Raw genomic sequence first — 20,141 nt, 5'->3', positions numbered from 1 at the left:
ATATCACCTGATCACTAGCTTTTCTTGTTAGGCCAAGTCCGAGGATAATGATGAGACACAAAGTTTTAATCTTATTATGTCTTAGACAACACTAATAACCCGAGATTTTAACCAACCAAAGGGATTAGTTTGCAAATTTTTGTTGTCAATTCAGTTTTTTTTACGTGCATAGATATGTAATGTGTTAATTAAAACTAATGACAAGACACAAGATAGGATAGAGAACTCTTACTAATTAATCATTACACGTAGCCTTAGAATTCCATGCATTTTCGTGAAAAAAAAGCTATGGTAGTTATCCTTATATTTTTTTTATTGGTTAATTTTTTATTTATTTTTTATGTAAAAATTAATTATAAATATTTTTTATTTTTAAAATATATTTTTTAATTTTTAATATATTTCATAATTAATTTATGAATTATTTTTTAATTTCAGTAATAATAAAAACTAAATCTTGTAAATTAATTTGACAAATTATTTAAAAAATTCAAAAATTATTTCAAAATTAATAAATGAATTTTTAAAATTAGATAAATTATTTATAATTAATTTTGGCATTAAAAAATAAATCAAAATCAACCAAAATAAAATCAATGCGTTTGTTGTATGGTTGGTCACACCGTGTGGCAGGGTTACTCGGTCGGTTAGCATGTTTTCTGTGTGGTTGGACACACTATGTGACCGGCTGACACACACCAAAACACTTAATGGTAGCTCCTGGCCGAGTAACTCTGACCAAGTAACCTCTGACTAAGTAACCCCTGACCAACCGAGTAACCCATGAATAAATAAACCCCGGCCACACAATGTATACGTAACTAGTCACATATAAAAATTTAGTATAATGTTAGCCATTTTAAGGATGATTACCAAGGAATCACATCCATTTTTATGTGTGAATCAATTCAAGAGAAATAGAGAATACTAAGCTAGCTGCTTCGTAATTTTGTATGATTGTATCTTCACGTAACTTAGGTAGTTGGTCTATCTATAGATTTAAGTTAGTAATTCAGCTACAAGTTAAATGCACTCTTGGTATGATGCGAGGTACGTATTAGCTAGGCCTAGTTCTAATCCATCAATTTAGTTATTAATTAATTAATAAACTTTCTTTTCTTTTCTTATTACAGTATTAATCATCAGTAAGCAACCTTTGTAGTATACTAGCACTTCATTTAGTTTATCAGTTTGCATAGATAAGACTTATGACCATGGTATGAGTTGGATTTATGATGAGATATGTCATGGTTGAGTTGAAACACATACATTAAATAAGAAACAAGACCAACACATTCTAATATTAGACTCAATAGTTTTATGATAAACATTACTCTGTATAAGATCAGATAAGCCTAATTTTCTATATTTATCTAGTGAATGAAGGCTCTAATTAGACTTACTAATTAATTAATAATACATCGAGGTTTAAAACATGAATTTAGAGGTCTAACCAACTTGCTGTAATAAACAAAAGTATGTACATCTTTAGTGATATGATTATGAACGAACCAGTCTCGGGATCCTATCGCAAGTAACACGATCCCTAAACCTACCTCTATTAATCTTCTTAGGATCAAAGTGAACATGCAACCACAAAATTCAAGGTTGTAGCTTAGTAAAGATAAAAACAGTGGAATTGTGTACACACATACATCTTACTAATGATCGCATCAACACATTATTTAATCTAAGTTTGGATTTGCATGGTTATGGAAAAAAAAATGTGGACCATAAAATAGAAATAGATTAAATCAATCTTTAGCGTGACATTCTAATCTACGGAAGTAAGCCATTAGAAGTCCAAGTTGCTTCCCCATTCGCTTTCCTTATCCTATTTCTCTACACGCCAACAAAATTGTCCCTCTTTTATATTTCTCCCACTTTTTTGGTATCTTTCTTAAATTAAAGAGTGTTTGTCTCAACGAAATTTCATTTGCTATTTTTCTTATGTTATCTACAATTATTTCTTCCTCACAAAAACATAAAACTTGTAATTAAGTAGGTTTTTGGCATTTGGAGTTGGCATCGTCTTTGCTACCTTGTATACAACTACACTTGCTTCTCTCCCTTGGTGATTGGTAATCTCATTCTCCTTTCTTTCGTGCGTGTTTATTAATTACTTTCTCTGTTTCATATAGCTCTTTTTTTTTTCTATCTCATACTTTATGTCACGTTACATATTAATGAACTTATTTTTATAGCCCAACTCTAGAGTGAACAAGTGACATTATGCCCTACTGCATGTTGGTTTGAAAATTGGTTATATCTATTAGCTATAAATATTGATGTATTGTAATAAATTACACTTTCAATTTTTTTTTTTTTTTTTTTTTTTTGGTGTATAAACGTAAAAAAACACTTGGTCGTGGAAGAAGTAAATGGACGATATTATCTTTTTGGTGATTCAATGTGCTTATGTATGTCTTATTATTTGTAGCACAGTCATAACTCTTTTAAGAACCACCAAACAATAATACAAAAGGCAACTTTGAAAATAACAAAAAGTATTACACGTACATAATTTAAGTCTCTTAATAACAAAATAATTTCATTAATAAATAGGTTAGTACATACATAGTACTTGTTTAATTTGGTTTATGGATTTATATCCGTTAATTGTATGTCTTTCATTTTAATTATTATTATTAGTGAATATAAAAATTAAGATAGAGACTAATTAAAAGTAAATATAAAACAAAGTGACATTTGGTTGATTAAAAGTGGAAAGGTAAGTCGAGACGTTCTTTTAAGGAACAAAATTTTAGATGAAATTAAACTTAAGCTAGGTATATGGAGACGAGGAGAGTACATAAATGGTGGTAAATTGATTTATAGATATGTGATATGTGATATGTGATATGTGGTGTTTTTTAGTTCCTTGCTTTAAATGGATAATACAAGGCCACAAAGTGCTGATTGATTAGTCTCAACCCCAACCCCAACCCCAACCCCAACGAACGGCATTTAGTAATTTTTGTTGGGCCTTGTTACCGAAAGCTGACTACATTTAAATCTAAGGGCCTACAATGAATTCTACCAGTCCATAAAAGGCCCATTTTTTTCTTCTTCCTTTCGAAAAAAAAAAAAAGAAGCTTTTACAGACTTTTTACAGAATTTCCTTCCCATATGGTATTATGGTGTTTCATGTCATCATGTTAAAACTAAATGACTAGTTTTGAAACAAGGTTTATTTTGGCTCAAAGTGCCATATTTATATTTCTTTCATTTAGTTTTACTCACTTTTCATTTTTATCCGTTTTTTCAAACTCTAATCACTCTTACTTTATTCTTTCTATGGTAATTTTTTATTCATTTTTTTTTAATCATCTAGAACCCTAAATTATAAGGCCCGATTATATTACATAGATCCATGTGTGACTTGTCTTGAACTCAATTTTAAGCCACTATGGATTTGACTTGTCTTGGATTTCTTTTTAAGCTACTACGTTACGGACTTACGGAGTACAGTATAATGTTGTGTATAGAGCTGGGCATGGGCCGTGTTAGCCCGCAAACGGCACGGGCACGACACAACATTAGCCCGGTCCGGAACGAGCCTGCCAGTGGCACAGCATAGCACGATGACCGAAGAGTGGGCCTCCCCGAACAAAATTTGGAAATTTCGACACGAGCCCACGGGCGGCACGCCAAGTCGGTCCGTGGCACGGCACACGGCACGACCTACTTTCCAATGTTAATATGCACCAATAGCTATTAAACGACTAGTTTTTTCCATTTCTACCGGCTAGTTTCTATTCCTAATGACTACTTAACCTAATTCCCTATAAATACATCACTTCATCATCTAATTTTTTCCACAATTCATTCATCAACTTATCTATTCTCTTATTATATGCATTGTTGTTTTTTGCTTAATAATAATAAAGATGTATGATAATAAAAAATAAAATTAATTATAATAATTAAAATAACATAAATAATAATAAAGAACTATAATAATAAAAATAAGTAATAATAAAAAACATAAATATAAATTAATAAAATTATTTAAATAATATATCGATTTACACACAAAAAAAAATAAATTATGGGCTACCCGACACGACACGGCATGTCAGGCACGGGGTGTGCCAATTGGCGGCCCGGCACGACACGACTTACCACCAGGCACGTCCCGCAGTGGCCCGACACGGCACAATGCCCAGCTCTAGTTGTGTATGCCACTATGCTTGACCTAGTCCCAATTTTTATGTTTTGTGCGTCAATGTCTCTAAAGCACGTAGGCCATAACATATCTCATTCCTTCCAAGTCAACCCATTATCAGTTCTTGTAATAAGCGTTTAACTAGAAATTTAAGTGTATCCTCAAAACTTTATGAATTAGTGCCTTAGTGGTCATTTGATTGACACAAGAGTATTTCAAAATTGTCATGAAGTTGCACGTATGTCATTTTCCTCTATCTACAATTAAATACTTCATAAATAATAAAGACGAAATTGTTCTAAATATAATTTCTAGTCTATACAAATAATTTTACGTCCAATTAAACGATCACTAATTAAAAATTAAATTCTGACATTAATTCTGCTAATACAATACTATGTTTTATTTTCGAATTCCATCATTTATGTGCGTTTTCGGTTGAATTTTCCTTGCGTAGTGAGATACATGCTCCTGCTTTTTAATTTCTCCAATTCCATGCTACTTTAACTGATTTGCTGTGTTTGTCATGCTTAATCAACTATATATAGATGTGAATGCTTAGCAAAGCTGTAGAGGTTTTAGTGCCAGTAGTTTTATATGTGCATAAACTTTATAGATATTGATATTCTAATATGGCATTTTTAATATTTAATTTTGTCAGAAATTGATGAAGTAAGCTGGAGTATAATAGAGTGTAGATATCTCTATATTATGGCAGGAAGCTTTAAGAAATGCATGGTGCTATGTTGTGGAAAACAACTTCCGGTAATTCTTCTTTATCTTACTATACGGATTAAATGGATCAATTGCCTCTTCGGATTAGTTAAAAATACTTGGCTACGGCTAATACTTGATTAGGGTGTTTCATAACTAACATTGAACTTATCTAAATTTATTTATTCTTCCTTTTTTTTTTTAAGGTTATAACAAGAGTCAATCAGATGAATAAATTAGATTTTAAGTAGATTTTGAAAATGCAAATAATCCTAATAAATAAATAAAATGTAAAACATAAATAAAACTACTCCGTATCATTTAAAATAGCCAATGGAGCTAATACCGAACATTGTTACATTGCAAGATAGATTTGCATCCAATCTTATATTCCTAATAATTACTTTCTACCCCTAATAATACATACAATTAAAGATGGCCAAAACCAATTACTATTATTAGATGATTCGATCCAAACTCTGCATACATCTGGGTAAGGGTCTATATAATTTTTATTTTTAATGTATTTAAGTAAATGGATTGACAAAAGATCGTAAATAAATTAAATTACATAAATTTAGTGCATATTTCAATGAAGTCATAAATATTTAACGTGTATACTTTTAATGAAGGTATGAAATCACGGGAATTGATCGTTTTGCCAAGCTGAGTCACTATAAAGCAACTTACTTTTAATATTAAAACAAGAATATCCTGTTAATATTAAAAGTTGATTATCTGGGATCCCTATAGTCTAACCAATGCAAGTGCATCGTCCAATAATTAGTGCTAGTCTTGTTGTATGCATCAGAATGGTGACAATTGTATTGCCCTTTCGCTTCTAATCCCTTCGTTTTCTAATGTCTTTTTCCATTTGACATATCTTTTAATTAGGTACATATAATTAAAATTTATAAAGCGTTACTAATTTTATAATACAGAGTACTTACAAATTTAATTAGACGAATTTAATAAAATCCGATTCTAAGTACTGTAGTACATATGGAATAAACATGTATCTGGACTACATATGCTTCATTTTCTTTATTACGGGATAGAGCGAGATCTCTGAAATTAATTAATTAGGAGTCTAAGACTCTAAAAGAGAAAACAAAATAGAAACCAAGAAAATGTATAGTTCTCCGTATATAAATGTGATTGCTATAATAAGACTGGTTCCAATATTCCAAAAATACACGATTTGCCGGCTTAAACTTAGCATAACATAACGCTTCTCGGTAATAATTGGATGCATTTTGTCTAACTTCTAATATCTCTGTCTCTATATTTTAAATAATTTGATTAGTAACGTAAAATAAAAAGGGGCTACGTAAATAGAAGGGGTCATAATAAGAGTAGTCAACGTTATCTCCTGGCCCCCACCGCAAGTCCATTAACCATAGTTTAATTAGTCACAATAATATTCCTTATTACTTATTAGAACCATTGTTGACTCTTCCTCATCAATAAAGCCACTATTTTTTTTTAATAACACAATAAAGCCACTATTAACATCTCTTTCATCTCATTTTCCTCATTTCTATAAATAAATACTTGTATATAGGGAGTAAATAAGTCAAAGACTAACTCAATTTAGCTTGGGTGATATACAACCCTTAATAATAGGAAAATTCAATATTTTTCATTTAAAATATCAAATAATCCCTCTATAAGTGGAATTGCTTAGATTACCTCTATTTCACCTAGATTTATGCCTTTATCTTAGGTCTTAGCAACTATCAAACATATACTTGAATATTTTTGCAAGCGTCTATAAAAATAATATACAGGTGTCTGTTCTATTCGAATTATGAAGCTTGAAATCAACCCTCTTTGCTTCACGTTAAGACTTTCAATTTGTTAATTTACAACTAAAATGAATTTTAAAACGTAAGAAAAAGTTATTTAGGCTAATATAAGTACAAATACGGTGAATGAAGCACCCTTTTATTTTATTAAAAAAAAATTCTAAGCTCTCCTACTTTGTAAAATGATACTTGTATTTAAATAATTTATAAGGACTTATATAAATTTCTAATATTTGAATTTCAATCGAGTAATAATATGTGTAACCTTTATAAACACTAAATAGATTTTCTAACTAATACAAGTATAAATTTGAGAATTCATTATAAAAAAGCGCATGAATTAATGTAACCAATGTCTATTACTTATTAGAATTTTCTTTATCAGCTTCTTATATTTAGCTTTTGTGCCTATCTTGCCATTTTGCTTGAATTTATAACTAGAGTGATGTGTATGTACTATCCTCTCTTAAATCCACACCTCGAGGAACGATAGAATTTGCGGTTTCCAAAAGAAAAGGAAACTGGCGTATAAAAGAGGTATAAGAACAATAAAAATAAATAAATAATACTCCAAAAAATATATAAAAAGTTGATGGTCCTTGTCGATTTGCGCAACTTTCCACAATAGAAAACCACAAAACACATGGCACCTCATCAATTGTTAACACCCCAAAAAAAATTTCACCAATATTTATTTCTTTTGACAAATCAAAGGAAGATTCATCATTTCACATCAACATTGAGACAATTTCATGTTTTTTTTTTAAAAAAAAAGTACAATATAATTAAGTTCCCTAATCCATATACTTTGCAACCCCTTTTGGGATCATTAAACTTAATTACCCTTTAACCATAGTTAGTGGATATCCTTTTCAATTCTTTTATCATAAATTTCTCCCCATATATAGATATCCACACTTTCTTACCAAAAGTGTGGCCACCCCATTTTCTAACATACATCACCTTCATTTCATTTTTCTCTCTCCTTAAAAAAAAAACCTCTTTCGTTATTATCTATCATCTTCTCTTCTCATCAATTACAAAATCAAAAGGTATTTTCTCTCTTTTTTTCAAAATTATATTTTGGACTTTAATGTTTGTATTTATCAAAATTAGAAATAATAATTTAGATAATTCAATAATTGACTTTTTGTTTTTTCTTTTTTGGTTGGTTTTTTTAAAAGAAAGAGAAAATGGGAAGCAAATACGAGGAAGCCATTGCAGGACTCACGAAGCTTTTAAGGTAAAAGTTGCTAAATTTGACTCATTTTGATCACTGTAATTTTTTTTAACCGTACACAATAAGAGGAGGACATTGGTCAAGTTATGAAATCGGGGCCCACATGACGGCCGTGTTGCCCGTATTAGCCGTTCGTTTCGGGTTATCACCTACCCCACTCACCGTCTGTTAATTTCTTTTTACGTTGATTCACGATTATTTAATGAATAACTTAATCAAATCAATTGTTATACGGAGTAATGATGAAATTAGGGGATTTAATTGTTAATTTTCCTATTTTATAGTTTGGAAATTGAAAGTGAGTTTGATCAAGTAATGCCATGAATAATATTCCATTTTGTGAAAGGATTTTATTAAAGACAAGTTAATTACTTCATATTTCCATGAAAAGGGGAAAAAAAAAATATTGTAATTGAGTCTTTGACCTAAAGTCATTCTGCTTAATTATTATGTAATATATATGATCCATACATAATATGATCAAATTTCTAATTTTGGATTTATTTCGTAAAAATAAGATGGTACAAGTAATAATTTTTATAAAAGATAATTATATTAGTTATTGATGAGATTAAGCATATTAAATTGTAAATTAAAGGTATTAATTCATTATTAAAAAAAATTCAAGTAAGTCATATTATTTCAGGGTAGAGGAAATTATGATTACATACAATATTCTAATATATATGTAAAGTTGTACGTATTTATATATAATCATTTTGTTTGAAATTATTCATAAACCTTATCTTTGTGGATAAAAAGCACACGCACTTGATGGATTTAACAAAAATCATATGGAGTTTGTTTGTCTCATTGGTAGACTTTACCCTTACTACTTTACTACTTAGTATTTTTCAAAGTTATTATGTGGTTGAATTAGATTTGTTGGATATAGATGAATAGATCAATCAGTCACCCTATTTTCCTTCTTTCAAAATAATAAAGTCAACTTAATTCTTAAATATGGAATATGTGGTACTTTCTCAATCTCTAAATAACCTCAAATCCTCAATAGATAAATTATACTTTTGTTTTATAATTGAGGAAGTGATTGTATTTTCTTACAATATAATAGCATCAAATTAAATAATCTTGTTAGATTTATATCGATACATATTTACAATTTATCAAATTATAAATGACATAGTTAAAATTACTAATAGACTTTTTTTTTAAAAAAAAAAAAATTAATGGACCGAACGTGCACACAATATAATGGTTGTAAACATAAGGGATAAGGTGATTGCAATTGCAAGAAAGAAAGTTAGTTACTCTATAATTAATATTGCGTACAAATAACGAGATATCTGTTACATTGGAAACAGTGAGAAAGCAGGATTGGATGACGTAGCAGCCGCAAAAATAAAGCAGCTAACAGCCGAGTTGCAGGGACAGAAGGCCGAAAATGGCGTAGCCAAGGCTGATTCTACGGAAGTTTTTGATCCGGTTGAGCGCCTTAAGACCGGTTTCCGCCACTTTAAAACCGAGAAATACGAGTACGTTGCATTTTTTTTTTTTTTTTTCTGGACCCTTTTGTCTCTTATTCTTTTCTGATGTATTTAATTTTGGTTATTTCCTGCTACTCCATTTATTTATGATGATAATATTATTACGGAGTATGTTATTACTGTCATAAATTGAAAATGGATTTAGGTTATTTAGTTACTCTGCTTTAAATTGACTTTTAAAAGTATTGTGCATACTATTGTAATCATACATTAAAATTGAATCCATCCTTTATTTAAATACAAAGTATTCCGTACCTTTTTTCTTAGACGAATAATGTAGTAGTATGTAACACAATGTATAAAATGTATAAATATGTGCATATTAACTGTAATTTCCTTAAAATTTTAGATTATTTATAAATTTGATTGTAGGTTCTGGAACATGTGATTCAGAATAATGATTAAGTGATAATATTTGTATGGAGTATAATAAAACTAAATTATTGAACAAAATGGAATAAATTGTAGAATATGAATTGATAAGAATTAATGGCTGAAAAAATTTGGTTAGAATATGCTTTAGCATAGTTGCGCATTAATGATGAGAATACAGCCATTAGTACCCTTTTCATGTTGCAAGAATTTCTCACTTTTGAGTACTATGACCTTACAAGGACTAGATGAGTGTACTTTAACAAGAGAATCAAGAATCTGGCACATTTGCAGCTCCCCAAAATAGGGCGTAATGAATTAATGTGAACTTGTATTTTTCTCATTTTTATTTAATGTCCAGTAATCATTGGCACTGCTTGATTAATTAATTAATTTAAATACAAGTAGATTATAATTTGTACTTCTATTTGTATTTTTAGTTAGTACTGTACATAATGTGAAGATTAAGTAATTAATCTAGCTAAACTCGCTTTTTTGTTGTTTACTTATTTCCTTCTTACCAGGAAGAATCCTGATAGGTACCGTGAACTTGCCAATGGTCAAAGCCCTAAGGTGAGATATTTGATTAACAACAACAAAACCTTGTTCATACGACTAATATATAATTGTGCATTGCTTTGATAAATTTAAGGCACTAACAGTATCGACGATGTATGGTACACTTATCTATTTACTAATTTATCTGTTTAAAATAGCTGCGCTAGTTTATTTGAGAGAAAATATAAAAGTTAGTTTTATAAGTATACATAAGGAGACGCTTGTAGCAAGATTAAGATTCATATTGACTATGTTTAATTTTCTCATATATGCGGAGTACTAGTGAACATACAGTATATTTTAAATTTGGGTTTTTTTTTTAAAAAAAAAAAAAAAAGACATGGTGCAACCATGCAACAATAGCAGTTCAAAGTGCTTGATATTAGATAGTCATGGTTTTCTTAATACTTTAGATGAGAAAAATATCTTTTAAAGCTGATATGACTCATATCCATCACTGGTCACCATATTTCAATATTGTAATTAAAATACTATGAGTTAATTATAATGAGGTAATATACTAATGAGGTCTCAACATAGTGATTAAGACTGAGAAATGAAAGTTCAAAATGACCAACCTCCATTTATAATTTGTATTGCCCTTATGGACCATTTGCACCCAATTTTTTTTTTTTTAAAAAAGTAAAGAGATAAAATTATGCTACATACAATGCTTGCATAATCCATAAGTGAAGCACTTGTTAAAGGTATATGATACTAATGAAAATACTCCCAATAAACGGGAAATAAATGAGTAGTTGCCCTTAAATATATGATGCCTTTTGCTGTCACAAGGATATGATACCACCCACAATTGCTTACCATGTGCTTCCACACTGTAAAGAGGCATCATGCCCTTATTTAAGTCAATAAGGTGAAGAAATTACGCCTTATCTTTTCAATATTCTATTTGTGGGGAAATATAATGTGATATATTATGAATTTATGATATATAAATGCATAAGTCTTAACATTATTGGTGGTACATACGTTATGATATATAAAACGGGTTTGTATTTACAATTTGCTACTCAGCTTGTTAATAATATAAATTTAATACTTGTATAAAAGTGTATTTCAACTTTTCAAGTAGTGTATGTCAATTATCTTACTCCCAATATTGAGTTTAAATTCCGTTTACTAATCCTGTCTTTTATAATCTACATGTATTTCGAGTAGGAAAGATGTGTAAATTAGGTATCATCATGAGAAGGGATCTTCATACACTAATGCTATAATTAAGAGTTAGTTGTAAATCTTGCGAGTAACCTTTAAGAATATGGTTTAAATATAAATGCGTTGAATCTTCTGCCATTTTTTCTGTCAAAAGACCTACCTAATTAATTTTTTAACTATATAATCATGCACAACTAGCAGTTAAAATAGAAGTTTCAGATTCTTAATTCCAAAAAGATTGCAATTAAATAAAGTAATTAATGAAATTTTGTTTGTTGCACATGCAGTATTTGGTGTTTGCCTGCTCAGATTCTCGAGTTTGCCCCTCCCATATCTTTGATTTTCAGCCTGGGGAGGCCTTTGCTGTCAGAAATATTGCCAACATGGTCCCACCTTATGATAAGGTTATTTTTGTTACTTATGTACAAATTTTAATATGGTCCAAAAATGATGTGATTTCTTATTATTTATAACTTTAGTTATAGGATAATCTTGGTTAGTTATTATTGGTATAGATCATATTTTAACTTTGGATTTCATTGATTTTTTATATGCAGGAAAAATTTCCTGGCACTGGAGCAGCTATTGAATATGCTGTTTTGCATCTCAAGGTACAATTTTGATGTAATTGTCTTTCCTATCATAACGATCTCCTAGTGGAAGACCATAGCTGTTTGGAAGGAAAATCTTATTTTATACGGAGTACCATGATAACTAATTTTCTCATTTTTTTTTTTTTGTTATTTGATTTGTTAAGACTAAAGTGGTGAAAATAAATTTCATAAATAAATCGAAGTTTTAAATTGAAGTTAATATCCATTAACCTATACATTTGGTAAAAAGTACTCATATATATTAATTAAATAATACTCGACATTGGAAGAGAGTTAGCAAGGAGATGATTAGTATAAATAATAAAGCTAAACCTTTTTACATTATACTTTAGTAAGCAGGAATTCAATTAAAAAAAAAAAAAAAAAAAAAAGAAAAAAGTAAAAGGTCTGTTCCTAGCTGATCAACAGAGATTTTGGCCAAAAAAGTGGGGGAAAAAAAGTTTGCTCTGGTTTTTTCTTACATCATGTTATATCCGAAGAAGTTGTGGGGTTAAAACTAAAAAGGGCTTTGAAATGTTTTATTTTATAGGTGGAGAATATTGTAGTTGTTGGACACAGCTGCTGTGGAGGAATAAAGGGCCTCATGTCCATCCCTGATGATGGCAAAACTTCTTCGTAAGTACATACTCACTCTGTTTCAATAAAGGGCCTCATAACTACTGTATGAAACTCTCTTCGGAATTTTGATCTACCTTTACAGAGAAAGTATTTCGAAAAGTTGGTCAAGGAACTGTTTTAGTTTTTAACTAAATTTATTGGCGTACTTTTTTTTTTGTGTTTTGGTAATATTCTTGGCTTACTTGAGAATTCTGTTGTACAGCTTTACATGTATCAAGCAAGATATAGAGTTACGAAGTTTATTTATTTATTTATTTATTTATTTTAAGTTAGATGTGATCAAAGGGCAAACCAGGTCGTAATATAGCCAAAATAAAACTTGTTTATGCCCAAACCCGCTAAAATTAAGTTGGTCCGAACAAGTAACTCGAGTTCTCTAGGACTTGGTTAATTAATGAATGGGTGAACAAAGTTATGAATGAACTAACACTGTTTTTCGCCTGTTTATTTTGGTATGGCAGTGATTTCATTGAAAATTGGGTCCAGATCGGCAATCTTGCTAAGTCCAAGGTGAAATCAGAGCTCAGCTGTGCAGAGTTCATTGAACAATGCAAAAACTGTGAGAAGGTGAGTTTCCCTCCAATCGAACATCATCATCTTATTATTATTAGTCATGAAATTTGCAAATTATGCACAATTCTATAGACAATGCTCCTGAGTCCTGATATATATGATCCCAAGTGAAAATACATTTAATTTAGCCCTGAAATTAGCATCATACGACTTTTAAAGTAATTTTAACGATCCCAAATGAACGTGACTGTCACTTATAAGGGGTTAAAACAATGGAACCGCTAATTCTACGTGGTATTTGTATTTATTTATATTCTATTGTTATTTATGAGGGGTTTAGACATTTGTATTAATTTATATTGTATTGTTATTTATGAGGGGTTGAGACAATGTGACGACTAATTCTTAATACGTACTATATGAATGAATTGTATAAATGTGTCTAGTTGGCTAGTTATCATAAAATAAGCATCATGTAACTTGTAACTTGTTATATCAAGATCTTGTAATCACCATATTAGTGACAATAGCTAATTATAATTGCAGGAAGCTGTGAATGTCTCACTTGGGAATCTGTTGACATACCCATTTGTGAGAGAAGCAGTGATGAAGAAAACTCTAGCTCTCAAGGGTGCACACTACGATTTTGTCAACGGTCGTTTCGAGATTTGGAACCTTAACTTTTCTATTTCACCTTCTACTACAGTATAAAAAAATTAAACATACCAAATCAAAATGTTACCATTTTTTACTTTTCTTCCAGTTTTTTCAAGGTGTCCCTTGTTATGTATTCTGAGTATTGTGTAATATATGCAATTATGCATACAAATGCAGTAATAATAAACAAATTCTATCCTCACTTTTTCCCATCTAAACATCTTCTCGTATCTTTGTAAACTCAAATTAGTATGAAATACATCATTATCTTTACAGATCTTTATTTTCATCCATTACCACTTTAGAGGTGATATTGTGTTGTGGTGATAATTTATGAAAGGAAATTACATGCTTTAAAGATGGATTACCATTGTCATTGTAATGACCATAGAATATTATCCTCACAAATCAAATACAAGTTCATTACTAATACCACAATCATACGATTGATAGCTTATTTGCTTATTAAAGCGGTCATAACAATTTTAAGTTAGAACTTTTATGTTTTTTTTGGAAGGGAAACATCTCAAGGTTTAGGTTGGACTTTGGAGAGTTGATCATGGACCGATTGCTAGATTGGGGCTTAGCAAAAATGAAATGGGTCAGGACCATTTTAAACTTGCAACTAATTTTATGAGATTTGTATCATATGTAGAGGTGTCAAAACCACACCCGATCCGAAACGATTCGAAATCAATTCGAATAATATCCGATTCAGATTTTGACTTCTGTGGACACAATAATTTAATATGACACAACTTTAAAAATTAACCAAACCTGACCTAACCTTACTGGACTCGATCCGGACATCCCAATTGCCACCCCTAGTCATATACTCATATGGTAAAGCTCCCATAACATAATCCAAATAACTTCTCTCTCTTCCATTTAAGAGTAAGGATAATTTGTACAAACTTCAGATGTGGTTGGTGGGCCGAATATGCAGCCCATGACCTATTTGCTTTACAGGCCTTACCTTAATCGAATTGGAACCACTGGGCCTAATGTGCAACATATTTTACGGAGACTCTTCATTTCACAAAGTACCCGTTTCACACCCTTGACATTTGACACTGTGTATGAATTTAGAAATGTAAACACTATTATTTGGGCTAAAATCATGGGAATTCAATACAAAAATATTGGAACTAGACACTTAAACACATATTCATATTTGACAAGAATACCCAAATCCGAGGTACATACACTGATACACTCAAGCCTATACGAATAGGCTCGGAACAACCCGGCCCACCATCAATAGATTCAATTATTAGCCATACAAGTGTCACTCGTGTAGCCAAAAACAAAAACATGCACAAATCCAAAATTCATCACCAAATACGCAATCTATGATCATAAATATAGACAACAACAATACCACCCATTACTTTACACTGTTTACTGAAATTTTATCAATCAGACTATCAGATAACCAGAAAAATGGAAGCCATTCTTACCACCAAAATTCCTCTATCTCTCTCCTCTTCCTCCTCCACCTCATCCAACACACCTTCACTTTCTCTCTCCTCACTCTCAACCCTTTCCAAAACCACCAAAAAATTAAGTAACACCCTTATTTTTAAGGGTACCCAACATTGTAATTACCCTTCTTCCCTTAAAATTTGTGCAATGTCACAAACTGCCCCTGCTTCTGTAGAGCCCTCAACCATACCTACTGAGATGAAAGCTTGGATTTATGAGGATTATGGAGGTGTTGACGTCCTTAAATTTGGGTCTAATGTTAAAGTTCCTGAAATAAAAGATGATCAAGTTTTGATTAAGGTTGCTGCTGCTGCTTTAAACCCTGTTGATTTTAAGAGAAGGCTTGGCAAGTTTAAGGCCTCTGATTCACCTCTTCCTGTAAGTTTATCTTCTCTCTTTAGCTCAGTTTGTAATTCCTCGGTTTGGGTTTGTTTAATTTATTGTCACGTTACTAGTTTGAATTACATTATCAACGTAATTTTTAATTCAGCACAGCACGGAAGTGGTAACTTATCTTGTTTTATTGCTAGTTGCATTTTGACTTGTACCACCTAATATTGAATTTTGAGACTTACCTAGTAATGGGATTTATACTGCTTATTAAATTTGTGTGACATATACTCAAATCAAAAAGCGCACAGGCTCATTCTACGTAGTGTAAGTCATGTAGTCATACAGTTAGGCAATGTTATCAAGCTCAAATGTACATACTTCATACTTGTGAGAGATATATTGATTCAATTCTCGATATTTCCTAAGGAATATATCAGTCGTAGGTGGTATATAAGTTCCAAGCTGGAACCCTATGATTTGATTAATTACTCCGTACTAAAACACTTGATGAAAATGATATGTAACATTCGAGATTACTCTATACTTTTGATGTCGTGTTTGGATTTTGCGTCTAAAAAAGAATGGAAATTTTAGTGCAGACTATCCCAGGCTATGATGTTGCTGGTGTGGTGGTAAAAGTTGGTAGTCAAGTGAAAGAATTCAAGGTAGGGGATGAAGTTTACGGAGACATCAGTGAGAAAGCACTTGATGGTCCCAAGCAATTTGGCTCATTGGCAGAATATACAGCTGTGGAAGATAAGTTGTTAGCTTTGAAGCCTAAAAATATTGACTTTGTACAAGCTGCTGGTCTCCCGTTAGCTGTAGAGACGGCCTATGAAGGTCTCGAAAGGGCTGGGATGTCTCCTGGAAAATCGATCCTTGTTTTAGGTGGGGCAGGTGGTGTTGGATCTCTTGTAATCCAGGTATGCTACATCTATTACTCTAGTATATATCCTAATGTTTAGTGTAGTTTCGGTGTTGGATGAGGAGATAATTTGATATTTCCTTTTTCGATTGATTTTGGGGCAGCTTGCGAAGCAAGTATTTGGTGCCTCTAGAGTTGCAGCCACTGCTAGCACCGGGAAAATCGAATTTTTGAAGAGTCTTGGTGTTGATCTTGCGATTGATTACACCAAAGAGAAGTTTGAGGACCTTCCAGAAAAGTTTGATGTTGTTTATGACACAGTTGGTATGTTTATGCTTTGATTAAAACCTCTGCTATCTCTGCTGATAAAATTTGTGACAGGAAATTATCAGTTATGATGCACTTAAATAAGCAACATTTAGGATTAGTTTTCCCTGGCATCATAAGTATCAATTCAAATCATCATCTACTTAAGCGCTGAAATTTAATGTCGAAATCAGTCTTAACCAGCAACAGCATGTAGCAAAAAAAAAAACATTGCTAAAACAGTTCAAATCAATTTTGATCGGTAAAATTTGAGATTGAACATTAAAAAAGAAAGGAAAAAAAAACAATCAGTTCAGTAATTTTCAAGTATAGAGGACCTTATTCAAGGCTTGAATATTTTTGCACTTAAGAATAATGTCAAATCTGCTTCTTCAGTCAACAAAAATCATAGAATAAATGCTTAGAGGCATTTCTCCATTATAAGGCTTCTGATTTCAGCTCTTATAACTTTTAGTAATAATAGAATTATATCCATCCAAACTGCACCAGAACTGGCACGTCCTTTACCATAGTAATGCAGAATAGTGAACATCTTTTGCATCACTAGTTTCTTTTGTAACTCCTTGAAATAACAATTCCCATTTGCCTCATTAATTTTGTTTCAACTTTCATGAACAACAGGTGAAGGTGAGAGGAATGTAAAAGCTGTGAAAGAAGGGGGAAGTGTGGTGGTCTTAACTGGTGCTGTCACACCACCAGGGTTCAGATTCGTGGTGACGTCCAATGGAGAAGTACTGAAGAAGCTAAACCCCTACCTCGAGAGTGGGAAGGTGAAGCCAATAATCGATCCTAAGGGCCCCTTCACATTCGACAAGGTTGTTGAAGCCTTCAGTTACCTTGAAACTAATCGCGCTACTGGAAAAGTAGTCATCCATCCCATTTCCTAAGTTCAAAGTTTCAAGTTCTAACAGTATGGTCTGTATCTAGATTCCGTAGTGCTCAGGTGGATCTAGTTGAAATTTGTGATCAGGGAAACATGTTACTATAACTATGAGGAATGAGTGTCAATCTCATCTTGCGGTTCGGTTTGGTCATATTCATATGCTAATTCTTGTTGTATAAACTTTGTTGCTTCATCTATGCCTTCAGTCTTTCCAATGCTCTAGGGTGTGTTCTTTTATTCAGACAGTATACTACAAGAGGGGGAGGGTGAATCGTAGTACGTTCTTTAGTGTCTACTTCTCAAGGAATATAAAACTAAAAGCTTAAAGAAACTTTAAATGTGCAAAGTAGATTATATGAGGCCCAACTGGAAGCAAAGTGAAATGTTACTTAAAAGATAAATGTATAGTACGAAGTACATTCAAGTTAGACTAAAAAGCCAAAAAAAAATGTGCAAAAAAATGAAAAGGCAATCAAAGTTCATGTTATATCAAATAGACGATGAGATCAAAAATTACCATGAGTCCATGAGGATCAAAACTCATATGGTTTGCCTTCTATTCCTCATCCTCGTCCATGTAATCATGCCGGGTCCTTCCCAATCAATTTGAGAAACAACTGATCCATTTCCAGACCCATCAACAGATGCAATGATATAAGCACCATCAAACTCAACTTTACAAGTTAAAGAGGTCCTTGGAACCTTGAACAATCTCCTACAGAACATATATTCTGTCCAAAGTTTATAACTTCCGCCCTTATCATAGTCGGCATAGCTAGAAATGTCAAGCCTGTCCAAAACGTTTGCATTGCTTAAAATATATTTTACCAACTTGTCCTTTGATCCCCGATATCTCAATGTTCTTGAGCCTACTTAACAAATGGGAAGGTATTGGGGCATCCCAAATCACATGTTCCCCAGAAACAATCAAGCTAAGATGGGTGAGATTATGAAAGTTGAGCCACACATTCGCGTGGTCTATACCATTAACACTATTGAATAGAGCAAGATTATCCACCAAATGCATGGACTTAACACTCGAAATCCCTCGAAGAAACTCCGGTAAATGAGTAAGATCACTTCCATCAAAAAGAATTTGAGGCCAAACCCCAATATTGGCCTTGTGTAACACACTCGGTTTACTAACAAAACTATATAATGCAACACAATTGTTAATCTCAATGTCCTCCAACAATGGTGTATCAATCACAAATTTGGTACTACGCGATTATCCAGTCATTGAAAGGACCAATGACGCGATGATCCAAAGGCGGAGCCAACGGCGGGATAAGGTGGAAGTGGCGGCGGCGGATTTGAGGGGGAGGAGAGAGAGGATTTCGAGCAAAAGATGTCAGGGAGTGAGCTTAATCTGTCTAATTCTGAAGGATTATGGTTCAAATTTGGTCTGTGTTTTTTGGGGGAATTTGAGAGAGTTTCTGCCATTTTTGTGGGGATGATGGTTTAGGTTCTGGGTTTAATTGGAGTAGTAGGAGATGATAGGTTTCGCTTCATTGTTCATTCATCGAGTAAAATGGTTGTAGGGGAGGTTCCTAGAGTGCACTCATAAATTGACATTTGGTGCTTCATTCAAATTTCAAAGTTTAGTTGCCCTATGGCCCCTATCCTACTTACCAAAAGGGGTGTGCATAAATAGACCCGGATCGAAATCAAATTAAAATAAATTGAAACGAGCCGGATTGAAATTTTGTATGATCTAATGTATTCTGAAACTTGGGCTATATTGAGCATAACAGGGTATCCGGTAAAAATTCTTGGAACCGAAACCGGAACCTGTTGCAATAGGTTCCTCAAAATGGGAACCGGAATCGGAATCTGTTAAACAGGTTCTTGGAAATTGGGAACCGGAACCGGAACCTACATATTTCGATTTCGATTCAGGGTACCCTGTCTTGTAATGTACTTACTAACTTTTTGCAGATTTTTTTAATTGGTTGATCACTAATTTATAATGTTTACAACTCGCAAAATAAAATAAAAACTAATAGTAGTTGTCTAACAAATTTAATACGTATATTTATAATTGTGATTTTGATATTTATTATTTAAAAAATAAGTTAGAATTGGTGTATAATTTAATATTAAATGATACTTTTAACAGGTTACAGGGTACCCTATAGGTTCCAGTTCCAAAAAATTGAGAACATGAACCGGAACCTGTTGCAATAGGTTCTCCATTTTGCTACTCGGATCCGGAACCTGTAACCTGCGATTCCTAACCGGTTGTGGTTCCAATTCAGGGTACCCTAACTTTTTGCTCACCCCTACTTTGAACCGCAATCCT

General features: G+C 32.1%; 2 protein-coding genes across 3 annotated transcripts; both read left to right on the top strand.

Moving 5' to 3' along the window:
- Window positions 1–1,902: 1,902 nt before the first annotated feature.
- Window positions 1,903–14,221, top strand: LOC110708703 (carbonic anhydrase 2-like). Of its 2 annotated transcripts, XM_021886904.1 has the most exons (10): window positions 1,903–2,081; window positions 4,830–4,933; window positions 7,875–7,933; window positions 9,256–9,426; window positions 10,335–10,383; window positions 11,832–11,948; window positions 12,102–12,155; window positions 12,688–12,773; window positions 13,238–13,343; window positions 13,836–14,221. In XM_021886904.1, exons 2-10 carry the CDS (start codon window positions 4,880–4,882, stop codon window positions 13,998–14,000), a joined length of 861 nt encoding a protein of 286 aa, XP_021742596.1. In that variant the 5' UTR covers window positions 1,903–2,081; window positions 4,830–4,879; the 3' UTR covers window positions 14,001–14,221. The 2 variants fall into 2 exon arrangements, with proteins under 2 accessions (XP_021742596.1, XP_021742604.1); XM_021886912.1 differs by lacking the exons at window positions 1,903–2,081; window positions 4,830–4,933 and adding an exon at window positions 7,615–7,742.
- Window positions 14,222–15,312: 1,091 nt separating this feature from the next.
- On the top strand, window positions 15,313–18,054 carry LOC110708694 (2-methylene-furan-3-one reductase-like). Its single transcript, XM_021886892.1, has 4 exons — window positions 15,313–15,809; window positions 16,364–16,687; window positions 16,794–16,953; window positions 17,578–18,054. Exons 1-4 carry the CDS (start codon window positions 15,390–15,392, stop codon window positions 17,841–17,843), a joined length of 1,170 nt encoding a protein of 389 aa, XP_021742584.1. The 5' UTR covers window positions 15,313–15,389; the 3' UTR covers window positions 17,844–18,054.
- The last annotated feature ends 2,087 nt before the right edge of the window (window positions 18,055–20,141 follow it).

Source organism: Chenopodium quinoa, unplaced genomic scaffold (assembly GCF_001683475.1).
Source record: "Chenopodium quinoa cultivar QQ74 unplaced genomic scaffold, ASM168347v1, whole genome shotgun sequence".
Lineage (NCBI taxonomy): Eukaryota > Viridiplantae > Streptophyta > Magnoliopsida > Caryophyllales > Amaranthaceae > Chenopodium > Chenopodium quinoa.
The sequence above is the reverse complement of the archived record's forward strand: the minus strand, read 5'-3'. Positions and strand labels throughout refer to the sequence as shown.

Bases quoted from the DNA above. Each gene is read 5' to 3' on its own strand.
- LOC110708694 (XM_021886892.1), top strand. From the start codon at position 15,390: ATGGAAGCCATTCTTACCACCAAAATTCCTCTATCTCTCTCCTCTTCC. The intron at 15,810-16,363 runs GTAAGTTTATCT...ATTTTAGTGCAG, and splicing joins CCTCTGATTCACCTCTTCCT to ACTATCCCAGGCTATGATGT. The intron at 16,954-17,577 runs GTATGTTTATGC...CATGAACAACAG, and splicing joins TGTTGTTTATGACACAGTTG to GTGAAGGTGAGAGGAATGTA.
- LOC110708703 (XM_021886904.1), top strand. From the start codon at position 4,880: ATGGCAGGAAGCTTTAAGAAATGCATGGTGCTATGTTGTGGAAAACAA. The intron at 4,934-7,874 runs GTAATTCTTCTT...TTTTTTTAAAAG, and splicing joins GTTGTGGAAAACAACTTCCG to AAAGAGAAAATGGGAAGCAA. The intron at 11,949-12,101 runs GTTATTTTTGTT...TTTTATATGCAG, and splicing joins TGGTCCCACCTTATGATAAG to GAAAAATTTCCTGGCACTGG.